The 23,552-nt window shown below is 41.0% G+C and overlaps 1 protein-coding gene across 1 annotated transcript in view; it reads left to right on the top strand.

The window, feature by feature from the left end:
* The window catches only part of LOC118113661 (vacuolar protein sorting-associated protein 13B-like), a 311,783-nt gene that overhangs the window by 225,768 nt on the left and 62,463 nt on the right, over window positions 1-23,552 (top strand). The window contains exons 38-41 of the mRNA XM_035163589.2: window positions 7,046-7,441; window positions 17,400-17,596; window positions 18,867-19,083; window positions 20,938-21,122. Of these exons, the coding sequence (XP_035019480.2) occupies window positions 7,046-7,441; window positions 17,400-17,596; window positions 18,867-19,083; window positions 20,938-21,122 (995 nt within the window). The remainder of the gene's footprint in view (window positions 1-7,045; window positions 7,442-17,399; window positions 17,597-18,866; window positions 19,084-20,937; window positions 21,123-23,552) is intronic.

The following is a 23,552-nucleotide window of genomic DNA, read 5'->3' as shown; positions in this document are numbered from 1 at the left end:
CTTTGACATAAGGTCTGTCTTCCACATGCATCCAATCATGAACACATACTGTCCATGTTTACAAGAAGGAGCTCCAGGCTGGACACGAGTAGCCCCCTCGCCTACACGTATCCGTGCTGTCAGCAGAAAGCCCTCAGCTGCTCTGTCCTCATGGACTCACACAACACAATGTAGCTCTCTGTACACCACAGCAATCACACAAGGCTACCTCACACTAGCAATGTCCATCTACCCCTCTGCTCATTCCAGATGATGCAGGCAGCCAAATTACAATAATCGTGACCTTCCAGCGAGGCATTAATAACTTAAAAGTCCCATCAGGTTTCTGTCGTGTACGGTAAATAATATTTTAGTTCTCTCTGATTGGAATTCACTGTTCAGGAGAGGCATGTTGGTATAGTGAATAGAGAGACTTTCCTTCAATATAATGAGTATATCATTAATATTATAAATACAGACCATTTATATACTGACCTCTGATCTCCCCTTGGAGAGGTGCAAGAAAGACAAACAGCAGTAAGTCTAATATTGATTCCATAGATTCAGAATGTTTAAATAGATTTTACATTACTTGGTATGTTTATCCATGAGCATTTTCAAGACCCAGAGTTGCTTTTGCAACTTGATATGGTTTATTAAGAGGATCACTGCCTGTTATATCTTTAAAGATAAATCACATTTGGCTGAGGTTATATGTGATTCCTGTATGCAGTTGAAGCACAGATCCCAACTGCAATTACAGTCAGGTGTTTCCCTTGAACTAGTAAAGAGCCGAGCTGCCCCTGTACCTCACACTCATTCTCCCCACATGCACACACATACAAACAGCATTCTCCCAAATGACTCACACATAATCCAGACTCACTGGGAGGTCACCAGGTCAGGCTCTGCTGGAAATATCTGGAAGTGACCACACATGCTACTGGTCCCCTTTTACCCCCACCCACACACACACACATGCACACACAACAGTGTGTTGTTAGGTTAGATGACTCTGTTGGAGATAACTATCCTCCTCTGGGATGGAGTAGCAAAGAAAGAAGTTACAAAGAGCAGGAGTATCTGTGCATTGTTTCTGACTGTTATGGACTACACTCATTGCTGTTGCTTAGTCAGTACATGGAGATAAACATGAATCATTTTTGAGACTGAAATGTTTGCCAGTCTTAGTAGTAAAGCTTCATTGCCATTAGAAAGAATGTCAGTAAATGTCTTGACCTGGAAAGACATGTGTTTTTTCCTCTACTCAGTTCAGTTTAATTGTTTGGTTACACTTATTTTAAATATGAAACAAAAAAATAGTGAAAGGAAAAAGAATGGCTGGAGATGGGATTAGGAAGAAAATGTACAGTGTTTTATTTATCTGTCCCCTTTATTTTTTAGATATGCTTTATTTGCATGTGCAAGTCTTTATAAGTGTCTCTCGCTGTGATGTGTATGTATCATGTCTGGCAGCTCTACTTTGATTCAACACTGCTTCACATTTGATTTATTTCAGTGAGGCGCAAACAGAGAGCAGACCGCCGTGAGGCCACGCATTGCTGTGTGTTTACAGCAATATGCTCGCAATTTCAGCAGCATTTATTTTGCAAGACCAATCAAAGCTGCCCTCCCAAGGATGCTGAGTGGGAAACACTTTTTCCATGTGCACTGTGAATTCAATGGTGTTTCAGCATTGACCCTCACACAGCAGCTGCTCATTACATACACACAGATTTACATATACACTGCTAATCCACGTGCAGATAGGAAGCCAGCATTTTTTCAGAACCAGGAGGGTTCAAGGTTTGACCAGCACGTTTATAAAAGAAGGCTAGGCTGGGTTAGTTTTTTCCAACATGAACAGGGTTCAGTGATTGACCAGTGAACACACAAACATTCATACACATACTTCATTCTCATTTTTCTTACTCAGTTCCAGTCTGAGAGAGGGTCATTGAACAAGTCCAGAGGTAACTGCTACCACTTGGAGATGAGAGATCATTCATGCCCTCTGCAGAGAAGCAGCAGGTGATAGATTAGCTCGAACAAATTGGAACCATTACTCTCCCGTGTCCCTGGTTCCCGTCAAGCTATGGGTTTGTAGAAATGTTGTCAGTTACTGTATACAAGCCTGTGCCCCTTCGACCGTCCAGAACCACTCTAATTTGAATCAGATGGCATTTGCAGTGCATGTCACTGGCCTTACTTGATATGAGGCTTTTTTGTGACAGTGGGATTCTGCAGATATACCTCAAAAAATGATTGGTACCTCAGACATCCACACATACTTTTCACATGTGGACCTTGTGTAATTGTACACTATGCCACCTGTTTCTGACACAGGCTCTCTCCTGTCAAGAGTCAAGCATGAAAGTCAGCTCGAGAAATCAAAAGTGGGCTGGGAATGAAAACAATGTTTGTGGTGTTTGCACACACGCACATTACCGACACCAGGTTCAAAGTGGGGTTGGCGTCATGTATGACCTTGCCAAAAAGGCACAGTAACCTGGGTAATAAGCATAGTTGATCTCCCTCACCACTTTGCAGAGTTATATATGTGTGTGTATGTGCCTCTGTCAGACCTTGATGTCCCACTTTCTGCAGTGCTAATAGAGGCTGACACCTGAGAAGGGCTAGTCTATGATTCCCCCCAGCCTGTTCACATTAAGGTCTGATATGAACACCAACCCCACCTCTTAACCTCCAGTCTTGATGCTTGCTCCTTGCACAGGCCTTCCACTGACAATCTTCTTAAAACACATAAAGTCTCAAAGCTGAAGCAAAGATTTTATTTCAATAAAAACACTTGTGTGTGACTGCCACTGTTGGTAAAGCCCTCCTTTAATGTACTATAGCTGGGCAATGAATGTACCAAATTTCTTTCAATTATTGATATTTTTTCTTTTTTTGTCAACAGACAAATCTTTTGATGGAAAGATTTGTCATAAACTGACTCAGTGTTCCTCTATTTCTGCAGCTCTCTGAACTTACTTTATGCCATTATTATATTTTTAAATCTGAACCATTTTTTAAACAATTAGAGATGTGGGAAAGATGATGTCAGACATACTGTACATCTGTTGGCAGCAGATTGCATAACCCAACCCTGTTAATGGAATGTCATTTTACTCCTCAGTCAGCTGTTACACACTTGATATTTTCGGAAAAAAACGTTCATATTTTGAAAAAAAAACTTGTTTAGGTACTTTTTGAGAGAGACACACACACACACGTTACCAATAACCATCCACATACTCACCTTGTCTCTTTCAGCACTTGCAATAGATCTGGATGCAGTAACCTCTGTCATGATTATTTGTCGTGTTTCAGTATTTCGAGGTAGTTATTGATTATCATTTGTGTTCCACCATAATATTGTATACAGGACAACAATATTTAGCCCGTTTTCGTGCAGAACATCAGAGTGTCCTTGCACGGTCTCTAGCAGTAATTTTAGTTGGTAAACGTGAGAGGGTTGTTTCAAACACCTGCATCTTCATCAGAAATAAGGAAGAGACTTTGATGACATACTTGTAGATATGGCCAACTCCCTTGCAACCATGGGTCCTCCCAACACAACCACGATATCCACTCACTGGTCTCATCATTTTTAATACAGAAATAATTCATCCAACATAGCTTGAATCGCCCAGCACATGTCCTTTTCTGGTGGCCTCTCCGCTCTCTGGCTCTGTGTCTCTGTGTGTCTGTCTGTGTCTGTGTGTCAGTCTCTCCGTGTAGCAGCTCTCTCTGCCACCTTTTAACCAGGGAGAGTAATTTGCCATCCAGACTTAGTTATGCTAAACACCCTCCCTGGTACAGTTAGAGGTGCTCTGGTAAACCTCCTCCAAAGTTGAGGACTGCTACAACTGGTGAAACTAGCTTGAAAGTAATAAATAATAATCATTTATTTGTGATGCTCTTTTTAAAACACACACTTACAGAGTGCTTCACATACCAGGTAAAGCACACACAAGCAAGATAAGGTACACATGACTTTATCCATACATACATACATACATACATACATACATACATACATACATACATACATACATACATACATATAAACATGCATACAAAAGTAACTATACATACACGAAAATAAATAGAGAGAATTCATAATAAAGGCTAACCTATAGAAATGAGTTTTCAGCAGCTGCTTAAAGCTAACCACAGATTCAGCAGATCTGATGGATTGGGGAAGGCTGTCTAACCCTAACCCGAAGTTTGGGAGCTACAACTGTAAACGCCCGGTCACCTCTGGATTTAAAATAAGAACGGGGAACAGATAAAAGGCATTGATCAGATAACCAGAGCAGCCGACCCCCAGCCTTGTGGCCCTACTCTTGTGGGTAGGGGCACAAGAGTAGGGGCCTTGTTTTGGTCAACAGCCTCATAGCTGCATTCTGTTCCAACTGAAGTCTGGCTATTGATGAGTGAGTGGTGCAAGTGAAGAGGGAGTTGCAGTAGTCTAAACGAGAAAACAATATGTGTTAGGTACAATGATTGGTCAAATTTATTAAAAAAGTTGTGATTCAAAACCCAATAGTTCCCACAATGAGCAGCACTTTGGCGACTGTGGAGAGAAAAAACTCCCTCATTACCTGAAAAGAAACCTCTAGCAGAACCAGACTCAATGTGGGCAACATCTGCCTCGACCGGTTGGGGTGAGTGGAGAAAAATGGGGAGGAGAGGAGAGGGGGAGAGAGACCAGGAACAGTTGTGCACCATCAGGTTTAAGCCAGACTACTAAATATAGTTTTTTACAATGAAAACAATAAGAGTGTAAAGATGTTATTAATGATAATATATATTATATAATGATGCAACAACAATTCATATAATAGTAATAATAATAAATGTTGTCAGAGTTTCTGCAGCTCTGGAGTCAGAGATACCTGCAAAGAGAAAGAGAGAGAGAGAGAGAGAGAGAGAGAGAGAGAGAGACTATGGGAGGGGGAAAAAACACAACGTTTCTGTGATTGGACAACATTGCAAAGCAAGGCAGAATTCACAGGAATTGGTTGAAGTTTCATTAGTTGCTAAGATCAAGACATCCTGTAGAGACTGATGAATAGTTCAATATTGGTTGAGTGTTGAAATAATTTTGGATTAAAAGTTAAAAATGGATTATTCCAAGGTGCTGAGGGGTTAACACTGTCACTCCAGAACTGGGGTCTGCTGTGCAGGATGGTTTTTTTCACGCTGATGGCAGAAATAGATTTTGGGAAGAGGAACAATTGATAATCAGGACCAGGTCTCCCTGTGCGGAGAGCCAGGCAAAGCCCAGGCCCCATCACTGGCCCTGAGTGGGTGATCGGAGACAGCTTTGTGTGATTACAGATCAGGGAGGGGCTGTTGAGTTTGGGGGATGGAGTAATAGTAAAAATATAGGACAGAGGAAGCGAGAGGAAGCAGAAAGACGGGTTACATGAAACAGAGAGGGAAGAGGATGAAAGAATGAAAGAACATTGGAGGCAAGCAGAGGAACCTGGATGAACAGCTGCATACACGGTATTTATTCAACCACTGGAACATTTCCTGGTGATAAGTCAAGTGGAAATGATAAGCTACATTGCACAGTGAAATCCACCTTTCCATCTTTCCTCCAGCTCCCCTCTCCAGCCATCCTTCTATTTGACCAAGGGCCTTATTTCTACTAGATCAAATAAAAAGAAAAGAAAACATTGAGGACAGAAAGTGTGCGTGTGTGTGCGTGAATTTGTGGTCCAGGAATTACTCATGTTGTGGGGACCTAAAATTGTTAACACATTTATGTGGACAAAAAGCAAGTCCCCATAACGCAAATCCTTAAATTTGAATGTGAAGACATGTTTAACGGTTTGGTTTAGGTTAGGTTTGGGTTCATGTTAATATTAGGGTAAGGGTTAGGACTGGACAAGTAGTTACTATGGTCAATGTTAAAGTAGGTCTCCAGGAAATGAATGTAAGCCAAGGTAATGTCCTCTGAACTCGTGGAGACATGTATGCGTGTGTGCGGGCCTCTCCTGGCAGCTCTCCTGGTCATGTCATCCGCTGCTCATACCTGGGAAGGAGACAGACAGGAGGCTTAAAACCCCCGAAAAGCCTCTAAACACTGGCTCCTTGATGAGACCATGAAAAACAGCTGCTGTTGTTTTTCAGCTGCTTCCTTCTCCCATCATCATGACCAAGTGGAAAAATGGGATAATGGAAGTGGTGTAAAACGGCATTGGGTTAAGTCATGTGTCTGTAAATTCCAGTCAAGTGTTTGAAGGCTGTACTGCATCAGAGTGAGGGAGAGGTAGAACAGGGGATGCTGACGAGTCTTGGGTTTATGGGGCTGGAATGAAGAAAATAATCTCTTTTGCTCTGGAATGTAATGTTAAGATATGTCAGTGAGACAGCCAGTAATTGTGCGTGTGCATATAAGAAGGAGAAAGAGATTGAGACTGGACCAAGTTGGTATCTAACAGGTTGAGGCTAGAAGAGGAGAGAAGAGTTGACTAAGAGTTGATTTACGAGACGTTACCATGGCTGCATGGTAACGTCTCGTAGGGTAGGTAGCCATAGATCTTGCTCGGGTGCACTGATGAAGCCTGGCTTCAGCAAAGACCCCTGCCAACAGTGAATTCATTAACTTTTTTACTGAGTTTAACATAGTAAAAGGAGTCTCGCTTTAGCACTGAAAAAGACTGAACATTTTGTCACTAGATTGCTGAACATAAGAAATATCTTAGATATTTATTTCCCATTCACAAACACACAGAACCCTTCAGAGAGCAACGAAATGTGTATGTACTATTCTGTGTATCTCGGTCATGAGGTAGCCTTGTTTTTTTCCCTCCAACAGTAAAGTTGTTTTAGTTTTTTGTTTCTTTCTGCCCCATGTTCTTTATTATTCAGCCCCTAATACACAGGATCGGCACTTTTGTAATTTTAGAGCTGGATCAGAAACTGCCCATACAAAATTTAAAGAAATCCATCAGTGATCATTTTAGATTTTGTTTCTTGTCTTCACCGTTTCATGTCTCCCATCTTTTTTTAAATTCTTTGTCTTCCTTTCTTTCTGTCTCCAAAGCTGAGCTGAACGTAGAGCTATCACGTCCCCTGAAAATCAATCCTACCCTGGCGAAGCTGGAGCAGGCCAAAGCCTACCTGAAAAAAGTACTGCCAAACCATGTGTGGGATACCTCCAGTCATCAACAGTCTGCTTCCTCCACACCTCATTCCTCTCCTACGAGGATGCTGCCCAGACTCCCTCTCTCCCATTCAGACCCTCACCATCAGGCCTCAGCTCTGGGTAAAACCAGCAACATCAGGAGCCTGGCGTTGACCTTCCATAAGGTCTCTATCCACACTGCCCAGATTGTTATTGTCATGGAGACAGAGTCTCATCCAAAGAGGCCCAGCGTGACAGTGTCAGTGTCAGCCATGACAGGAAGTCTGAACATCAAGTCAGGGCCTCGGATAGAAGGTGAGTATAAGACAGACTGACATTGTGCTTATGTGGATTACAGGTGCAAAACCATAAAATGTTATGTTCAGCATTTTGCTGGGGTGAATTGTAATCAACTGAACACCGAAGCAAGCATCAAACTTAAAGTAGTTCTTCAAACCCTCTTAGACCCTTTTATTTATGTAATTTAATTGTTAATTATTAGTTATAGATTATACTAGCCAATGATAAATGTTTTGCTGTCTGACCTTTCATCAGTCATTGGTTCAATTCAACTCATATCTAACTCTTAGTTGCGTAGCCTCTGATGATTGCTAAAACATTTCATTTGTTCTTTTCACCAACTCCCTACTCGTGCGTCAGAGCTCAGTAAATGACCCATATTGTATCACTTCAAAGTAACAAGGATCTGGACTCCCTTACTTTCTCTAATGTGAAAAGCAAAAAACATCAAACCAGTGATGTAATTCATCGTATTCTGCTTTATTTCAAGATATTGCCACTTGTTTCAGGGAAATTCTTGAAACAGGTGGAGCTGCATTGGAAACAACCGCAATGACTTCATCCTATTTGGCAGATTGTATCATATTTTAAAGAAACCACATAGACTCTGTAGTACACAACACCAAATGTACACACTTTCTTTTGTGGTGTGTCATTTTGTCTCGTATCCTAGCTCACCATGTGTGCCAACAGGAACTAGGCCAGGCCCTTTGAAAATAAAGTACAGTTATACAAAGCTCCAAATATCCAATAAAATTCTAGTGAAGAACAAATTGTTCTGTTTCTTTTCATTATGTTGTGCAACCAAACAAATATTTGATTTGGATAAGCTCTAAAGTGCTGTACCCAGTGTACCCAACGCTTACATTCGTTATATATTTATGATTAAATTATGTGTGTTATAACATGTTCCTTCAGGAATGTGTTTAATCAAGCAGCAGGTTGTGTTCTGATCATATGGATCTACTGTACATGGTTGTAGTTTTTGAATGTTTATTGATCAGTATCTCATTGTATAGCACTAAGTTAAACTTTCCAATTTCCACACTTGTTGTCATTCACTCATACTGTGAAAGTTTGGGACTAAATAACAGCAGTATTTGCAGTATTGCTGTTTTTTAGCAAAGTAGTCATCTGCCAAGAACAAGGTTTGCCAGTAAACTGTAAAGTGAGATGTTTGTGTTAGTCTTGGATCATGGGTTGCTGTGAGACTGTGTGTTTATTTGATTGCTTGGATTTGGTGTGTATTAGGGTTAGATATTTTCATGCACTAATGTATGAGTGTGAGTGAGATGTTTGTTTTCATGTTAGGACCAAACCCTGCCTTCATCAACACTGACTCTAATCCGGGAGGCATCACAGTGTTTCCATGATGACAATCAGATCTGCTAATATAAATTAAAACGCTTCCAATGTCTCTGCACCACTGGGTGTGAGTCAACGTGCTGTAACAGATGATCAGTTTGTTTTTCAGATTTTTTTATTCTTTGGCACATCCTCAAAATTGGACATTTGATAGAAACACAAGGGTAAAAGAGAGCCAGGAGCTGGTGTGCTGCATGCAGTAGATGGCAAGGAGCAAGTTGACTCATAATTTAGCAGGTAGATTGTTTTTTACCTCAGTGCTGCTGAGCAACACATTCTGTGTGTTGGTGGTGCGAAGTGACAAGGACAGACTTGGAACTGGGCTTGGAACTGCACCAGCATCTGTTTAGCAGATGTTGTCATATAGGGTTACTTCAGATAAAATGATTTTCAAAAATGTTAATTAAAACCTCAAACGATTTGCACTTTGTTTACGCGAATCTGCATAACTGCACGGTGATACATACTCAGCCCTCCTGCCCTGCTCTGCCCTGGTTTTCAATAGCTTCTCAGCTTTTATCCTTATTTCACAGTTTTGAAACAGTGTGTGCAGTGCAATGGAAGAAGAAATGAAAGCAGTCCCCTTCCACTCAGCTTCCATTAGAATTTACTCTACTATTCATAGTTAGAGCTCTATCCTTAGATACACTTTACAACAGATTTGTTATTAGTGGTTCTTTGATGCATTTTTAGTAAACACATTGAGTGGAGATTAGTGTGCAGTGACTCAATGGATATTGTTTTCTCCACCTTTTCCAGCTCCTTGAAAAAGACAGTCTCAGACACAAATAACAATGGTGGAATCAAGACCACTGCATCATTTCTCCTCGGTTTTGCTACAAACTCGTTGTCCTTATGGCTCAGAAAACACAAGATTGTGTATGTATGTTCTGAACAAGACATTATAATAACCTCATAAAACAAATACTGTCATCATGTGCAGTAAAAGTTTCATTCAGCTCCTCATATATCACATTTGAGTCCATAGATCTCATAGATCCATAGATCATTATAGAATCTGATATCTTAACACTTTGCCTCATCTCTGAGAGCATGGTCAAACTTAATGTGGAATAACACCTGTATATGTGTCCAGCAGAGAGCTTCAAAGTTTACGTAGAGGATCTTTTTTGAATAGGAAAAAGGTATTCAAAATAAATGTGTTAAGTTTTCCTGCTGAATAACATGTTTGTCTCACCCAGTTGTTTTTTCCCTCATGATAACTTAAGCAGTCTTATAGATCTCTGTCACAACACACATGGTTATTTTCCCAGAGGGCTTCTTCACATAGTGTTTCCAGATTTGTTGACATCGAAAGGAGACAAACTGTCTCAAATTACACAGACTGATCACAGCTGACAATAGATGTATCTGCTGACTCTTAGCCTTATTTGCACCACCTCCATCACTCACCACCGGGCGACCTCTCCAGCCCGCTCCATACCTCAGAAACGGATACTTTGGAATTCTAGGATGATAAAGGGTAGGATTCCTGTTCTGTAAGTTTGAGCATTTGAGCTGCCACAATAAGTCAGTGTGAATGGCCCCCCTGGGAGAAGCTGTACATGAGAGATGTAAGACAGGAGAATGTAGTATTACTGCCACTACTGTTGCTGCTTTTGTTGCACTGCTGCTTCTCAGTGGCAGACTGAGATTGATAGACCACATCCTGAGCAGACCTCAGGATGATGCCAGTTTGTAAGAGGAAGCACGAGGAGGAAGGGAAAGTAGTTACGAATGAGGGGAAGCAGGGAGGCGTTGCAGATAGAGAAGAAGAGGCAGAGATGAAATTAAGGAGATGTACAGATAGAAATGTGTGGAAAAACAGCAGAGTTGAGCAGAAAAAGGAGACCAAGGCTAAGAAAGATAATACATTTATGAGTTGAAGAAGGGAAAAAGTTGGAGAAAGGCGGAGAGGTAGAGAAATGAAGGAGAAATGGGCAGAGGAGGGAAAACAGAGGACTGGCAGATTACTCTGTGTGAGCGAGCACTAACAGGGGTCTCTTCAGTAGATGTCTTTGCATTCACCCCGCCCCACCCTGTCTTCATTAACGTACATTCATAGCTGCAGTGGGGTGAAGACCTTGTCATCCCACCACCCCCACTCCTCATCCATGGAACATCTGGGGCTCTGTACCTGGTCATGGCAGCTCCCCTCTGCCAGGGGACAAGATGGAGAGAGAGGGGATTAGGTTGACAGTGAGGTGTGTTACCAGATCCTGTGTTAATGAAAAGCAAGTGGAAGCCCCACATTCCTCCCTCCGTCCACGACTCACCCCTCCCCAAGGTAGGGGGGCATTTATAGTTCAATGAAAGAAAGGTTGGGAGGTGGGCAAGAGAGAGAGAACAGATGTCTTAAGGTCCATGAAACAAGACCCTCCCTAATCTCTCAGCTCTCCGTCAGACTGCCCATAGAGTGCCCCCGATTCCCTATGAACATGTGCCTGCACGCACACACACACACACCAGTAACTCTGTTACTAATGTGCACTTTTTCATATGCATACAATAACACACACACACACACACACACACACACACACACACACACACACACACACACACACACACACACACACACACACACACACACACACACACACACACACACACACACACACACACACACACCTAAAGCTTTCCCCTTGGTCCTTTGCCTCTGTGGAACCCTTGCTTTTTCATGGTGATTTACTCCAGCACACTTGCAAAGGAAAACATATGTTCTTTGAATGAAGTGAAAACTACCTACTATTTATTCATGTCTCTTCTTTTTTTCCAAGTTTTATTTTGTTTCCCTGGCCCTGCTCATGTCTGTGTGTTTACTCTGCTGAAAGAAAGCCACTCTTTTCCATTTATCATATTACTTCTGTTCTGATAGTCAGGGAGACACAGAGCTGAGTGAAGCCAAACTTAAAAGAGATTTATCTTTGGAAATACACCCTGCTGTGATTTGGCAACTAAACCCATCTATAAATTGTTTTCACTGCATTACTAGTAGAAATATGTTACAGAGAAGACATGACACACACACATCCTGGAGGGGACATTTAATCTGAAGACGTTTGAAAGAATAACTTATTAGGGCTGTCATTACTGATTATTTTTGATTAGCTATCAATCAGACAAATATTACCTTGATTAACTGATACATCGTTTGCTTAGTTGATCAAAAGTGATCCAAAATAGTTTCCCAGAACACGACAGAAAAACTGGGGAATACCTCTATTTTTTCAGTATTATCTTTATGAAGATCAGATTTATTTCAGGATGTGGACTTCATTGATGTTGCTACTTAATACACTAGCAAATGATTGAATGCTGCTCTCTCTACTTTCTCACAAAAATATACTGCAGGTAATTTGGGAATGACCATAATACTTATCTACACAGAGTAAGGCACTCGTCGACCAGGAGCACAAAACTTTAATGACTACAAAAGTAAACTCAGGACTCAGATACATTTTCCTAATGCAGAACAAAACAATGTGAAAGCAGAATCAAAGGTTGTTTAAGGTCACATGGTCTCTGCACACTGAAGTTTCTTCTCAGCAACATTAATCTTTATTTCTTCTTTTACTGACCATTAGATTTCCAGGCTAATGTAACGCATAATATAAGGTCAGACTCGCTGTGTTGACTATTGAAAAATGAACACATATCTACCATATGTAATTTGCTTACGCATTGCAGCTGTCATTGAACACATATGTAACTCATCAACACTCATCAGTTACTGTATTTGTAACAGCTTGGATGACACACATCTCCCTGCACTGTGCCATTTTGGCTGACAGCGTCCCCTGCTACAAAACCAGTTTCCTCTAGTGTCCTATAGTGGTCTTGTGGTGAGTGAATAGTGTATTTCTGCGGTGAGTGACAGTATATTACCTCTATTACTCTTACCATCCCAAGCAGTCTTTGGGGGCCTCTGCTAGTTAGGTAATGACTCCTTTAGGTTTCGTCTAATTGATACCAGTTTGTCCCGGGGTATAAATCAACCAGGCAGTGGTCAGATAACGGCTGCCAGGGAGAAACCGACACGGTAAATCAGTCTTAGATCCTATCTAATCGTGTTTGCCAGAGATGTATTTCACTTGAGGAAGATTTCCATCCACCCTTTTCCCACCACCCACTTTGTTCCTCGGGTGTCATAGGTTTTACATTAGCCTGCAGAGGGTGTGCTTTTGTGCACCGTTTATTTGGACGGTGTGAGATATGCAGGTGTAAGTCAGTAATTGCGATCTGTTTTTGATCAAAGTATGTTCTGAATTAAGTTTCTTATTAGTTTCAAACAATTTCTTGATTGTATCTCAAGTCACCCACAGAAGGAGCAAACTCCTGCTATATCAGTGTGTGTTGAGCTTATTTTTATTTTTGGCTAGTTCATTAATGTCATTGAACTTTTAGCCAATGTCATGGACATCAAAGAAAACTGTTTATGTACAAAATAGATCCATTCACCAGACATATCATGATCAATGGTTGACCTTATCCATCTTAGTTCCCGGTTCAAACATGTCAAGTGTGCAGTGAACAGCAGAACAGAAAACTAGCAGATATTTGTGTGTTGAGCAGAGTCACAACTGCAGGCGAGCTGCTGTACCAAGCCATTTTAAAGGCATAATTTGATTTTTTTTCATGGATAAAACTTTGTTTGAGTAACAGAGATGGGTTTTTAGGGATTTAATTGATGCCAGAAGAACTATCTCAATTTCACGCTCTTTCTCTTCTCTCACACTATCTCTAACTTATTTTCTTTCCCTCGATCATTCCCTCTCCCAGATTTTCTTGTTGGTTATTTTTTACACTTCATCTCTAGATATAATATTTACTTTATAATATACATTACACTGAACATGGACCAGGGAAAGACTATAAGATAAGGCTCTAAGGCTATAAGATCATCTCCAAGCAGTTTGATGTTGCTGTGGACACATTTGCTGATACTATTGAGAAGTTAAAGGTCCACTGGGCCATAGCAACCTTGTTGGACGTGGTCTCAAGAGGAAAATTGACTACAGATTCAACAGGATACTTTGAAAGGTGGAAAAAGAACAGAGGAAGGAAGAAATACTTCAAAACAGATAGGTGGCCTCCAAGGTCAATGTACAGCAGTGACCAGTTACTCCAAATGGGACCTATTGAATAAGGACCCCACTTTTGAAAGAGAAATGACCAGAACTGGAGTTTGCCAGATCGCATGTGGGGGAAGCCACAATATTTCTGGGAGAATGTCCTTTGGACAGATTTCATCAAATGAGAGCTTTTTAGTAACTGTTGTGACTGTTCACAGAAGGAAAACTTAGGCTTTCAATGAAAAGAACACCATCCACTGCGAAACGTGGAGAAGTTGTGACTCAGCCTCAAATCATGGCTCCTCCAACAGGATAATGATATAAAAGTTGCAACTAAAAGAACCCAAGAATAGATTAGAAAAAAACATTGGACCATTTATTCCTTACCTTGATCCTATCTATTAATAAAAAGTTAAGAATTGCAAATGGGAAAAGGCACCCATCAAAGCTGAGAGAATAGCAACTTACTCAACACACTCTTGGCCATGTCTTTATATACATATACCGCCTGCCCCATCTTCCAATACTTTTCCAGTTCAGCTTTTTCCTCAACATTCCTTCCTCTCCTTCCTGCTAATAAAGGTACTTCACAGCTCAGTGGTGTAATATCTCTGGGCTGTCTGCAGATATATCTCTGGAGACAACTTTTCATAGCTGTAATATGGTCATTCGTGGCAAAAGCAGAGTAGGAGAGAGGATGGAGAAATGTGCTTATGACTATTATTCAGCCTGGATGGAAGAATGGAGTTAGGGATGAAGAAAGAAAGGGATTCCCCTTGTTAAAACCACTCCCAATTTGGGTGATTTTTGGGAGTGCTAGCTCCTGTTGCTGGCTTTATTACCAGGATGCTGCGGTCAACTGGGATTTAAATGACGCGTGGTGAGACAGGAGAGAATGCAATGTGTACGTATACAGGCATTTGGATGTACTTTTCTGTATGAACTGTACTTACACATGCATCTGCAATCTAAATGAGCTTGTGAGAGATTCTCCTTTTAACAAGCCAGTTAGGGAGTTCCCCTGGGCTGTCAGATAAATCTTAGCCATGAAAATAAACCCAATGTCCACAGTGCAGTAAGTAATCTGTAATTGCTCTCCCTGCACTGCAACACCAGAGGATGAGAAGCAGGTAAACTGTCAACTTGGACCAACAATGTCTTTCCTGGGAGATATGAGTCATACCAACATACTATTTCCCCCAAATAATTTATATAAGAGAAGCGCCCAGCCCCCCCCATATTGTGTTGTTTGTCTTTTGTAGAAGTAGTTAGTTTGCCAAGCTTGAAAAGAGTCCTCTTCACATATCTTCCTCATATAGAGCTCTATGTCTCTCATACCTTCTGGTTCTGTCTCTCCCGACCTCTATGTCTATGTATATCTGTCTCCTCATTTATTACCTCCTCCCTTTGTATGACTTTCCATCACTCCCTCAAACCTTGTAGTCGTTCCTCAAAACACTGACGTACACAGCTCTCTATCTACAAGAAATCACAAAGCAGTACTAAAATAAATACATGTTCTCTTGTATGTATAGGGCTCCTAAAGAAAAAGTCAGATATCAAAGGTTTACCATTCATTTACTTATATCACATAATGTGCCCTCTGGGTGTTTATTTTCAATTTTACACATAGTTACCATTTTTTGTGTTTTGAAAAAATAACAATGTTTGTTAAATAGTGTACAAACAACCTTTGTCTATAATGTGTACTACTGTTCAAATATTGAAAATAAAATCCCAAATTATAGTAACCATAACACCAAAACCTGTAGTGAGGGATTCAGACTTGAGTGAGAATTTCTAAAAAGGCATGTTTTAAGAGCCTCTTCTTAGGGCACTATTAGTCATTCAGGGTTGAGGTTTCCAAGTGGGCTGCTGCTGCTGTAGATTTAACTGACCAGTTCAACCCTCCCATGTCAACGACTGGTGGAAGAGGTTTCAGTCCAGTGATTTTTGGGACCACAAGGACAAGTTCAGAACAGCCTGTGATGACAGTGGCACATCACAAATTTAATGGAAAGGACAGAAAATGTTTTAAACTTTCCTACCAAATTGGGCTTTTCTGCTACTTTTGGTTCTTTCAGGTTGAGTGGGTGTTTGGCTCCACTGTCTGGATTGCATCAGGGATTTCTCACTGTCATAATACTAGCTAAATTTTTCAGTTTACCAAATCACAGAAGCTCTGACTTGAATCATCCAGTCTGTCAAGGAGACAGACTGGATGTATGTTGACTTATGTTGTTCATTTTTAGACTCATGGCTCCAGCTCCCCCCAAGCCCCTTAATGCAAATTTAAAAGAGGAAAATCATGCTACGTGTATACTTGAACAAATATAAAAGTTTATATAAACTTAGCAAATTGTAGTTGTGTTATTATCCAAGAGTCATTGGTTTCACTAGCATCTGTGTATTGAACAGACTTAAATCCATCAATTTCTGGCCGAGAGCACTAAGCACTGCACTGGTTCCAACTTGTGTTGTGATCTGGGATTGTTAAATTACACAAAAAAACCCAACCATCATGTTCTGTTTTTCACATCCTCGTCTGTATGTCACGAAAGGCGCCATTCTCCTCAGCAGTAGAAAAGTGTCCTGGACTCGCCAATAAATCTCCAGCTAAGGACACTACCATCTTCTCTGTTTGACCGGTTGGTCAGTGGACCCAGTTGAATGTTCTTCAACCTACCTTCTCTGATAAACTACAATAGTGGTCATTAACTGCAGGGGTCACACCGCAGGTCTAAATCCACGCCAGATCATTTTGATATACAGTATATAAAACATTTTTCCATTTCACTATAACGGACTGAGACACAGACAGTCACACGTGCAGCAGGTGCTGAGCTCAGTCACAGCAACAAAATCCATAGAATCACTTCCTGTTTGCCAATTTTTCTTCAAAGTAAAAGATCAATGTTTGTTTTGTTAATGCAATGCTTTATAATGAGGGGAATTACAGAGCTTTTAATTTAATAAGTTGTGAACTTGGGTCTGAAGATTGTCGGGCAATGCTTAACAGACCTCTGAAATAGCTATTATGCAATGTTTGAAAAAGTATCAGTAGTTCAGTGAATCATTTAAACCTCTATATAAACCACACAAGTGAACAGTAAAGCAAATAAATGTTGATTTTATGAAAATATAGGGTAGTTTTGTAACTTCACTCTGCCGCATAGACTTTATATAAAATACTCTGCACAGAAAATCCAGCACACAAACAATAAAAAAGTGACAGTATATTGTCAAACTGTTTGAAGAGGGCTGACAAGGAATATTTCTCAAGTAGAATCTGGAGCATTACCAGAGTAAAGGTAGTAGTAGTTTTGATCTTGAGCATTTCTTTAAACCCTCTTTCTTCAGTTTCCAAGGTATCGTCATGAATTAGGAACCACTGTTACTTTATCCACAAATGATTTGGTACATTTATTTTATCATTATTTTGAACATATCAGTTACCTCATGTTTCCCTCTCTAGTTTTACCCTGTGCTCTATAAGTCATTAATTTCTACTACTTCTGTCTTCCTGGACGCAGTTCAGTCTTCCTCCGTGCTGCTGGAGCTGCAGGATTTGTTGGTGAGAACTGGGCTAAAGGACCGAAGCCATCTCCTGCTGGGGCCATTCTCCTGCAGCACCTCCCTGGAGGCTCAGTGGTGTCGGCACAGCGGCAGCCCTGGACCTGAGCCCGGGCCCCCTAAACTGCTGCTGGACCTGAAGGGCAACCTGCTGCAGGTTTGGCTATTAAATCAACTCAGCATATAATTTATCAACCCACACGGCTACAGTTTTAGAGGCCAGGGTCAGATCAGCACCTCTACAACTGGTTAGAATTGAATGTCTTGTTCAAGGACACTTACCCTGAGGGCTTGAGGGAGGCTCTGTTTAAAAGAACAGACTCCTACTTGAAGCAATGCTATTGCCCACTAAAATGTCACCTCAGCTGTGAGTGCCTCTGGTTTCCAAATTAATCCTTACAGTGTAGCTGACACCCACAGACACAGGTCATCACACTCTTAACACTCTATTGAAATTTGCTGAAGCCTCTTCAGTTCTGCCATGGCTTCTGTCCTCTTTGCAGCTGAAGTGATGACAGTAGGAATTGCATGCTGTAATTCCACTGTAGATTTGAGTCACATCTGCTGGTTAAGGAATGGAATATTATAAGGCTATTTTGGGGGGTGTGGTGTGGGATATATCTTATGTGTGCCTTTTTCCTGTGAGAAGTTACATAATGTCCACTCTGGAAATGTGACTAACTGAACGCATTATTACTAATGTATTATTCCACATTACTTCTTCATGGGTAACCCCCTTCCCTATTTTGAATGTTTCCCTTAATGTTTTTATTGCATGCCTATTAACCGAAACATCACTCGCGACTCAACACTTAATACGTAATCATACATTTCCCTTTGCAAATATTGGCATGTTAATCAAGCGCTGTACAAAACCACTGGAATTCCCTCCGATTCCTTATTCTCATGCTTTCTTTCCAAAACCTTGAAAAAAAATCCCCAAATTTTCCTGTTTTTAGAGTTTAGTCATAACCCACCCTTGTGAGCTAGTGAGTGGCGGGGCAAGCAGGCAGGCAGCTCCATGTGTGAAGAGCTTTTGACTCAGATATTCCTCATCCTCAGTCCAAACCCCAGACAGACCCGCTTTGATGGCGCATGGGAAGGGGAATGCCACGGGTAAGTAAGAAGGATGTAAGGTTATGTTAGGTAATATTAGTAAGGATGTGAAGGGTTGATCATGAGGGTAACCCTGACCACTTCTCTTCTTGTTTTGGAAAATAATGTTTATTTATGGATCAGCTATAGGAGTCTGTGTCACTTAAGCTTTTTACTATATTTCTTTACTTCCCATACATTGCTCTCTTTTTTAATTCCCAAATCTTGCCCTGTCTTTACCGCCCTGTTTTCCTGTTTCTCTCATTTCTCATCCCACACTTTTTACTTGTTGTTGCATCCCATCCATCTTACCTTCTCTTGTTCTGTCTCAGGTCTTTTGGGGACAAGAGCATCTGAATTGCCTGAATCTTGTGGAGGAGCACCTCCGGGCATACCTTCACCTTCAGAAAGAGGATTCAGCCGATTACTGCTCCAAGGGCAAGCTCTACCACACACAGCCGCCTCCTTCTCCTGGCTCTCCCTCTCCTCAGACAGAGCACAGCTCAGATGACTTGCGTAATGGGCTTTTTCACTACATCCATGACTCAGGTGAATGTTTATACAGTGCATTTTGATCTCATGCAGAGAAGACATGTGCCTCATACTGTATCGTTGCCAGGCTTATATCATCATATATATTACTTTGAATGCTGTTTGAATTTATGCAAACTTTTAGTTTCACAGAAGAGCCTCTTGATTTTCAGCAGTAGTCCAAGCTCCCAAAGAGTGATTACCTGTTATGGTTGTTTTATCAGCTGGTATTCATATCAGTAATTACAAACAGACTAAATACATTTTTAAATACATCTATCTCAGTAAAATTATATTATTAGGACAAACATATTCCTGGTTGTTTCATGACAAGGTTTTCAGAATGGATGGAAGAGTGGTAAGCACTGGTCCCTGAATCCTTACAAACTCAAAAGAGCCCTTGTGACAAAGTGAGATGTCACTCAAGATACACACAGACTTAAATGAGAGTGAGATCAAAGTCGTCTGTGGAAAGAAGTTTCATCAGACACGTCTGCCTGGTTCCACTCTGAGCAGCGTGCTGTTTATTCCCCCTCTTTGTGCTCTGTGTCTGCTGTCCCCTGCGTGCACACACACAGACACACACGGGAACATTGTACACAGAGGATCAAACTTCTCCTTGGCTGTGGACCAGCCGTCCACTCAGTCAGCTGTGGTTGAGTCTTTGTTTGTTGCACCGTTCCAGTGGGCTTTGATGCATTTACTATGCTGACTGAAGCAGGAGAATGTACAGTAGTGAGCTGGAACATAGGGGACAATCTGTCTGCAACATGTTGTCAGCAGTCAGGGAGGACAGGCCCCTGAGTACAGAGAACAGTGAGTGACCCCTCAGAGTCCTGACATAGGGATAGATAGTCAGAGGAGTGGATGAAAGCTGGATGGAAAGAAGGGTGGACGGATTCTCTCGGTCTCTCACTTTCTCCAGTTTTAAGCAAACGCAAATGAAAACAAATCCTCAAGAAAGTAGGCAGCTGCCTGCTACACATAAAGGGTCAAATCAGCCACAGACAGATTCTGCTGTCCCCAGAAATGTGTTTTCTGCAAAGAGCGTCTCAGAGCTTGTATCCTCAGGGGCCAAACAAAGCAGCAGTTCTCTGCTTGACTGTTTTTTTCAAATAAACATTTTTCCAAAGGACTTGAATCACAAACAGCAGCCAGGACTTTAGTCAAACACCACTCAGAAGTTTAGATCCAGTGTTATCCAGCTGTTGCAGGTGCAAGGCATGGTTCAATCAATGGTTATTTAGTCAATAGCAAAAATGTTTACTTGGCAACTTTGTATATATACAGCTTCTTACGCATATAAACATTCTGAGAGCGTGGAAACATCCACAGTGCTCTTTCGGGAGATACTGTTTTAGGGGGGGTTGGACTCCATAATAGAAATTACCATAAAAACATCACTGCTCCAAAGATGTAAGATGCAAGTCAAATATAGCTCCAACGAAAGGTCAATTTCATAATATGAAAAGAATGATTGCATCAGATGTTTTCCACACGCATCTGAAAATATTCCAGGAAGCCAGTAAAGCCTCTATACAGGCTGTTTGTAATGGAATTCTGCAGGGAAATGTGTTTTATACTACTAGATGTAAGCAAAATATAAACTCCATCCAGTTCACCCTCTGCCTTTCAGTTGCACCTTCTTTTATCTGTTCCACTCTGTTATCATGCTTAATCTATTCCTCCTCTTTTCCATATTTCATCTTGCTTCATCCTCATGTCATTTTCATATTTTCCATGTCTATGTTTTCGATAAGCTTTTCCCTTTCTGTTTTTCTGCCATCCTTTAAAGCACAGTAGAAACCCTGTTTATAGATTATTGACAGATTAAATTGAAAGTATTCTGACATTATGGATAATTCCTTGCAGCGTCCCAGAGATTACCAGGACCCCATGAGGTGATGTTCTACAGTGAAACAGAGGACAGCCCGGGGGTGATGCTTTGGAAGTACCCTGAACCCCGTGTCCTCACATTCGTCAGGATAACTCCTGTACCTTTCAACACCACAGAGGACCCTGAGATCAGCACAGCTGACCTGGGGGATGCCCTGCAGGTATGAATGGACACACATACTGTATCTCCTGATTAGAACAAAAAATGTTAACATGTTATATTCCCAACCCTTACCAGAGCTTGAGGTAAAGCAAAGACTAGTCATGCGTTGAGCTACATGTCTTTGCATCTTGTATAAGGATGCATAGCCTTCTGCAACTAGGGACGGGGGGTGAAAGAGACATAAAAAAAGAAGATAATCCACGTGTAACATCACCTGCAATGAAAGAGAAATAAACTGTCTTGGAACTGGGCTATGTTCCATTATGATTCCCATGACATGAGTCATGAGAACTCCCATACACTACGTGTTATTGAATGACAGAGACCCCTGCTGTTCCTCCAAACATGTAATACATGATCAGACAGCTGTGGAAGTCATTTTGCATGCTCTGGTGTGAATAGCCAGGTGTCTCCAGCCCCAGATGAGGTTATATTTTGGCAGGCTTCTGCAGCTACTGAGTCTTCAGGGCCTCACTGGGGGAGAGGACATCCCAGTTTTCCTCCTATCACTCATCCCCTGCCTTTCTTTCCAGCTTTTTATCCTCGAAGGAAAGCCGGTTCCCAAATCAAGTTCATCCTCCTCGATATTTGTATTTTTTTTCCATGGAGCTAAATTGTGTATTAGTTACATTTAGTCATATATTATTTAAATGTCCATTGTTGATGTGGATTTAAATTAAATTCAATGTACAGTAAATTGAGAATGACAATGAGAAAGAACGGATAATTTATAAGCTACTGGGTTGGTAGAATGTCAAAAAATGCAAATGTAACACTGATGTAATACATTCATAGATGTTTATTTAATATTACATTGTAGCAATAACTGGTTAATATATATTCATAATTGATAACAGTTTTAAAATAAAGAAGAAATAAAATATACATAAAATAAAAATATATTTACTATAAAAAGTATATCCCAACTCATTCCTAATTAAGTAGAGTATTTATCAGAAGTTAATGTTATTATTCTGAAACGAATGGCCATGGCAAGTTTTATTACATTCTCAGCCCATTTCTAAGGACTTTTTAATTAAATGTTTAACCCTTAGGGCCAGCTTCCCTTTCTCGCTTTTCCTTCTGCTTCTTTCCTCCATCTGCAGCAGAAGTTTCTCATCTTTCTTTATCCTCCCTTTATCTCTCAGATTCTTTCCTGGACTCCCACAATCATTTCACTGACAGAACAGATGTTTTCTTCAGTCTGTTTATGTGTGCCGACCCAGGAGAGGGAAGATATTGGACGGTTATGCAGATGTCTGACTTCCCAGCAAGGCTCCACAGCTGTAAAGTCTGTAATGAGCAAAACGCCAAAGCGTTGAGCTGATTGGCTGCATATTGAGTTACAGCAGAGAACAGATAGAACTGATGTGTGTGGTGGAGGGAGGGCTAGAGGAGGAGGCAGTGATAGACTTGAGATAGAGGGAGAGGTTCTATAATGGGAGGAGATTGACAGGAAGGAAGAGTTGAACACAGATTGAGTGAGGGGATGGTAATGTGTGTGTGTGTGTGTGTGTTTGTGTGTGGGCGTGTGTGAGTGTGTGTACGTGCGTGCGTGCGTGTTTGAGTGCTGCTCCAAACGGATGCCTACAGACATGTTCTTATCTGCATGAGAGTATATTACACAGCAGGAGATGTGGAAGCAGTGGTTGATGAACATGTGGTTTCCACATCTTCCACTCCACTCCTCCTGTCATCTGGCATGGTCCTTTCTCCTCTGACAAGTCTGTTAAGAGGAATCAGGTGATGGGACTTATATGGGGGAATGTGGTGAAAAGAGGAAAGCTAAGAGAATTGTCAGTTCTCTAATATTAGTTAGCATCTATTTCAAAGAGAAATGAAGCATGCACTCACAGTAACCACCGTACAAGCCACGTGTGAGTACAGCAGCAGTGAGCCTCCTAATTCTACTGCTTGTGTTTCTGTGACATCCATATAAACATTCTGTCCACGCTAGGCAGCAAATATATCTGCAATGGGACACTTGGACAGTTATAGCAATGGACATGTTTCACAAAGGCACCGTTGATAAAATTAATGAAAAACATCACTAAAAGTGTATATGTTAACTGGTTTGAATCCATTGTTGAAAGCTTCTCTGATGCATTTGGTCAACACTGCTAAAAACAGGATCATGTATCATGGACTTCTTGAAAGAAGTGACTGTAAAGTAATTATGAGACATTGGATCCATGTACGGATATGTTACACAGTCTTATACTTACCTCATATTTTTGTCCAAACACTCACATAGCATTAAGCCAGCTGTGTGTGAGGCATGGGTTGGATTTGTGGGGGTTATTTTAACCGGACCTCTTGGTCATCAGCCAAAGTCATTGTGATCCCAGATTTAATTGATTTCAGCCTCTGAGACAATGATTATGCTTTCCTTCCACAAAACTTCAAAAGTTTGAATTAATTCTTTTTT

This window comes from Hippoglossus stenolepis, chromosome 8 (genome assembly GCF_022539355.2).
Source record: "Hippoglossus stenolepis isolate QCI-W04-F060 chromosome 8, HSTE1.2, whole genome shotgun sequence".
Classification (NCBI taxonomy): domain Eukaryota; kingdom Metazoa; phylum Chordata; class Actinopteri; order Pleuronectiformes; family Pleuronectidae; genus Hippoglossus; species Hippoglossus stenolepis.
The sequence above is the reverse complement of the archived record's forward strand: the minus strand, read 5'-3'. Positions and strand labels throughout refer to the sequence as shown.